This window comes from Phodopus roborovskii, unplaced genomic scaffold, assembly GCF_943737965.1.
Source record: "Phodopus roborovskii unplaced genomic scaffold, PHOROB, whole genome shotgun sequence".
In the NCBI taxonomy this organism is placed as follows: domain Eukaryota; kingdom Metazoa; phylum Chordata; class Mammalia; order Rodentia; family Cricetidae; genus Phodopus; species Phodopus roborovskii.
The window spans coordinates 14,076,258-14,081,835 of record NW_026126514.1 but is presented as its reverse complement, the minus strand read 5'-3'; the positions used below and the strand labels follow the sequence as shown (position 1 = coordinate 14,081,835).

Below are 5,578 nucleotides of genomic sequence, written 5' to 3'. Positions count from 1 at the left end.
TACTGCTAGGACAGTTAAGGCTGCACAAAGAAAACCTGTCTGATGGAACCAGGATGATGTATCCCAGGTGCGCCAAATGAATTTGGTATCACATTCTCCATGGAGCAATACTACCTTAGCTTAGAGGCCGGGAAGTGGGCCTAGTCCCTACTTAGAATGGTTTGACAGATTTGGTTGAACACTCCTGGAAGTCATCGCCCACTCTGTGGAGTTGAAGGAGGGGTGGATAGAATGGGTAAAGGGAGGGAGGGAGGGAGAGGGGTGTGGGATCGATATGTAAAAATAAGAAAAAATACAGCAAAACCCAATAAAAAAATAAAAAATAAAACAGCCTCAAAAGAAGGAAGCAAAGACAGAAACACCGACCAACAGACACACAGAGAGTTAGAGGGAGTGAGAGAAAGACAAAAAGTAAGAAACAAAGAAAGAAAGGGAAGGAAGGAAGAAAGAAAGGAAGGAAGGAAGGAAGGAAGGAAGGAAGAAGGGGAAGGAAGGAAGGAAGGAAGAAAAAGGGAAAACGAAAAGCCCAAAAATAAAGTAAAATAAAAAAGCTGAGGGTAAGAGAGGATGACCTATTCTTGGTTGTCAATTTAATTCAAAATGGCGGAATTGGAGCTTCTCATCCGGGTCTTGAGGTGGGAGGTGACACCCTTAATCTGCATAATGCCTTCTGCTGGGAGCATATATAAGAAGGTGCAAGAAGGAAGCTGTTGCTTTCTGTCTGCTTGCTCTGGCCTTGCTAGCAAGTGCACGCCTTCACCCGCATTAGAACCTTGTAGTTCCTTGCGGCTCCAGCGGCTCCTGAAGATCAAGCGAAACACTGGGCCTCGTGGACCGAACAACTTCTGGATTCTTGGACTTTCCGGCCTGGTCTTTGTAGACAAGAGTTACCTCGGAGCCCCGGGGCCACCTTCAGGCCCACACTTCAGGCCGAGACCCCTGCAATCGTCAGCCGTCAGCAGGGTGCCTAGCACAAGGAATCCTTTGCCACCATGTCCTGTGTGCACTATAAATTTTCCTCTAAACTCCACTACGACATCGTCACCTTTGATGGGCTCCATATCTCCCTCTGCGACTTAAAGAAGAAGATTATGAGCAGAGAAAAGCTGAAAGCTACCCATAGCGATCTGCAGATCAGCAACGCACAGACGAAAGAAGACTATCCTGAGGATACTGCGCTCATTCCTAAAAATTCATCTGTAATTGTCAGAAGAATTCCTGCGGCAGGTGTGAAGTCCACAAGCAGGACCTATGTTAAAAGTCGAAGTGAACGAGGGATGGGAACTACAAAAGCAATCGATGGCTCTCCTGCGTCTATTTCTCTGGCCCAGCTTACAAGGACCGCCAATCTGGCTGAAGCCAATGCTGCCGAGGAAGATAAAATCCAAGCAATGATGGCGCAATCTGGCCATCGATACGACCCAGTCAACTACACGAAGAAAGCTGTAGGTCCACCACCTCCATCTTATACCTGCTTTCGTTGCGGCAAGCCTGGCCATTATATTAAGGATTGCCCAACAAACGGGGATAAGGACTTTTGAACCTGGCCGTAGGATCAAAAGGAGCAGTGGAATTCCCACAAGTTTTATGATGGAAGTGAAGGATCCCAGCATAAAAGGCGCGATGCTTACGAACACTGGAAAATACGCAATACCAAAGATAGATGCAGAGGCCTATGCAATTGGGAAGAAAGAGAAGCCACCCTTCTTGCCAGAGGAGCGGTCATCGTCATCATCTTCAGACGATGATCCTATCCCAGAGGAGCTTCTGTGCCTCATCTGCAAGGACCTTATGACTGACGCTGCTCTCATCCCCTGCTGTGGAAACAGTTACTGTGATGAGTGTATCCGGACGGCACTCCTGGAGTCGGATGACCATACATGTCCAACGTGTCAGCAAAACGAAGTTTCTCCTGATGCCTTGACGGCCAACAAGTTTTTACGGCAGGCTATTGAGAACTTCAAAAACGGGACTGGCTATCCAATAAGACTGCGACAACAGGTACGGCCACCCCCCACGCCCATTACCACCACCAAGACCACGCGCCCAGCGGACCCCGCAGCCTCTGATGAGGTCTCCAATATCAAGACAGCAGGATCCTTCCATGACTCCAGGGGCGTCTTCCTCCTCTCGTCGTCCAACTCCCTCCGTAGCGTCGTCGTTCCCTTCAAATCCATCTTGCTTGGCTCCTCCTGTGCCTGGAAATCCGTCTCCTGCCCCAGCTCCAGGACCCGATAGAACTGCAGCAGCGACTGTCTCGGTCCATTCGGAAAAGTCAGAGGGCCCTGTCTGGGGATTCTGATACTAAATTATCGCCAGCTGCCGCCCTCGCATGGGAACACTCGGAGGGAGCCTGCTCAATGGCAAGCGCTGCACTCGTGGGAGGGTGGAAGGGTCACCGAGTGCCTGCCCTTGGAGCTCCATCATTGCTGGGACAGTCACCATCAGGTGGACAGCTGATCCCCACAACCGGTCCAGTAGGAATAAATACTGCTCGTCCAGGTGGTGGTCCACCAGGTTGGGGACGTTCCAACAAACTCGGCTACCCGGTTTCTCCGCCACAGCCCATTAGAAGAGGGGAAAGAAATTGTTACAGAAGTATCAACCGCGGGCGACGCCACAGCGAAAGATCACAGGGCCCTCAAGACCCGTCACTACCGGCAACTCCAGTCTTTGTACCCGTACCACCGCCTCCTTTGTATGCGCCGCCTCCCGATGCGCTCCCTCTTCCTCCGGGTGTACCTCCCGCACAGTTTTCTCCTCAGTTTCCTCCTGCAGGATCTCCCGCAGCTCTCGCCAACATATCAACGCTTTGGGTTTCGTCAGGGGCTCAGACTGCTCATTCAAACGCCCTCCCTACCGCGCAAGCACCACCTGTGACCAGGGAAGAATTCTATAGAGCGCCACCACAACTAAAGGGAGGGTCTACATCGCCCTCTAGTGGTTCATCGTATTCAAGAAGTTCATACCCTTGCTTGAAATCAAGATCTGGCTTGACAAGGTCAGGCTCTTGCTCTCGATCCTTCAGCCGCTCACACTCTCGCTCCCTTTCACCATCACCCCCATACCCGAGGAGAGGCAGAGGCAAGAGCCGCAATTTTCGTTCACGGTCCAGATCTCGCGGACGTGGTGATCACCGATCGAGGTCAAGGTCGCCTCCACATAGACATAGACGTTATCGTGCAAGATCTCCTCAAGCCTTTGGGGGTCAGTCTCCCAGGAAGCCGAATGGACATCAAGGAGAAACAGAACGTCAGTATTTTAATAGATGCAGAGAAGTTCCACCCCCTTATGGCAATAAAGCCTGTTCCGGACCGAGTGTCGAAAGGAGAGACCCATTTGAGAAAGAACGCTACCACCGAGAACCGGAGAGGGAATACCGAGAGTGGTACCGGAAGTACTACAAAGGATATGCTGTGGGGGCACAGCCGAGGCCCGCTGCTGACAGAGGGGGCTTCTCTCCAGAAAGGCTTAAACCTCCTACTGTCAGAAATCCACCCTTCCCTGGGGGCGCAGAGACGACTGTCGTGCTGGACGAAGTCACAGAACTAGAAATCTAGGTGGCAGCTATCCAGAAAAGCTGTCATCGAGAGAGAATCACAATCGGAAAGATAATGCAGAAGCACAGGAGTGGGAGAACGTTGCCGGCGACGATAAAGGAAACAAGCCCGAGAAACACAGAAAAGGAAGAAAGGGGGAGGAGAGTGAGAGCGTCCTGGCCCACGAGCTGTTAGAGCCTTCCGGGACTGATGACACTAAGACAGAAACACTCGTTTTCCTCCCAAGGAGAGAGGATGCTACCCCTGTTAGGGATGAACCCATGGGAGCAGAATCTGTCACTTGCGAATCAGTATCTGAAAGAGACAAGAGAGAAAACGGTAAGCCAAACCGAAAGAGTGATGAGACCAAACGGAAAGCGATGGCTCTGCTCAAGCCAAGAAAGAAAAAGTTTTAAGACCTTCTAAAGGACCCCAAGACAAAGAAGACGGGGAGCCTGGAAAAGCTCCTTGGTCCGAACCTCCACTTAAAAACGCCAAAGAAGACGGTGCAAAGACCGGCTCTGCAAAAGCGTCACCATCATTTCAGAAGGATGACGATGTCACCGGAACTCCCAGAAGAGCCCACTCTAAATCTGTAAAGGGACACCTCGAGACAGAGCCAGTCAAGAAGGAGAAGGTGACAAGGGACTCTACCAAAGACATCCAGCCAGAAAAGCCGGCTGGTGAGGATGAAAAGGCCAAGAAGCCTGAGAAAAGCACACTACTTGTTCACAAGGGAGGAAAAAAGAAAGAGGAAGGCGGAGGAAAAGAATAGAGATGAAGATTTTGACGAGCGAAATAAAAAGAGAAAGAGGTAGACACACCATCAAAGAGGGAGCCATCGTAGGTTTGGTTTGAAGAGAATACTGATTCGAGAGAAACGTCCAGAGACCTACAAGGATGAACCCCCCCACCCCCGACTAACAACCCCAGCAAAAGGCAGAAAGGCTCCTTAAATGCCCTTCCCTGACAATGAGATTGACAACTAACGTTTATCTACCATCACAGAGCCCTCACCTAGTAGCTGATGGAAACAGATGCAGACACCCACAGCTAAGCACTGAGCGGAACTGGAAACCAGATGCAAAGAGTGGGGGAGTGATAAGGAAACCCAGGCTACAGAAACCCAGAGAGACCGCTGACCTGAACCAGGGGGAGCTAATGGACCCCCACACTGGTCGCTGGGAACCCAGCATTGGACCGACTCTGAACCCCTGAACATGGGCCTCAGTGAGAAGGCCTGGGCAGTCTAAGGGACATCTGACAGTGTCCCACAAGTTTTATGATGGAAGTGAAGGAGTCCCAGATAAAGGCGATGCTTACGAACACTGGAAAATACGCAATACCAAAGATAGATGCAGAGGCCTATGGAATTGGGAAGAAAGAGAAGCCACCCTTCTTGCCAGAGGAGCGGTCATCGTCATCATCTTCAGACGATGATCCTATCCCAGAGGAGCTTCTGTGCCTCATCTGCAAGGACCTTATGACTGACGCTGCTCTCATCCCCTGCTGTGGAAACAGTTACTGTGATGAGTGTATCCGGACGGCACTCCTGGAGTCGGATGACCATACATGTCCAACGTGTCAGCAAAACGGTTTCTCCTGATGCCTTGACGGCCAACAAGTTTTTACGGCAGGCTATTGAGAACTTCAAAAACGGGACTGGCTATCCAATAAGACTGCGACAACAGGTACGGCCACCCCCACGCCCATTACCACCACCAAGACCACGCGCCCAGCGGACCCCGCAGCCTCTGATGAGGTCTCCAATATCAGGAGACAGCAGGATCCTTCCACTTTGCTCCAGGGGCGTCTTCCTCCTCTCGTCGTCCAACTCCCTCCGTGGCGTCGTCGTTCCCTTCAAATCCATCTGGCTTGGCTCCTCCTGTGCCTGGAAATCCGTCTCCTGCCCCAGCTCCAGGACAGGTAGAACTGCAGCAGCGACTGTGCCGGTCCATTCGGGAAAAGTCAGAGGGCCCTGTCTGGCTTTGATGTAGTTTATCGCCAGCTGCCGCCCTCGCGTAGCAACACTCGGAGGG

The 5,578-nt window shown here is 51.5% G+C and overlaps 1 protein-coding gene across 1 annotated transcript; it reads left to right on the top strand.

Annotated features, from left to right (window-relative positions):
- Positions 1 to 992: 992 nt before the first annotated feature.
- On the top strand, positions 993 to 4,324 carry LOC127230789 (E3 ubiquitin-protein ligase RBBP6-like; the record flags this gene model as incomplete). The annotated part of the gene is given in 7 exon segments (XM_051196082.1): positions 993 to 1,535; positions 1,537 to 2,025; positions 2,027 to 2,290; positions 2,292 to 3,504; positions 3,507 to 3,914; positions 3,917 to 4,278; positions 4,280 to 4,324. Coding segments are annotated over 7 exon segments (3,324 nt in total), but the record flags the coding sequence as incomplete, so codon positions are not given.
- Positions 4,325 to 5,578: the final 1,254 nt, after the last annotated feature.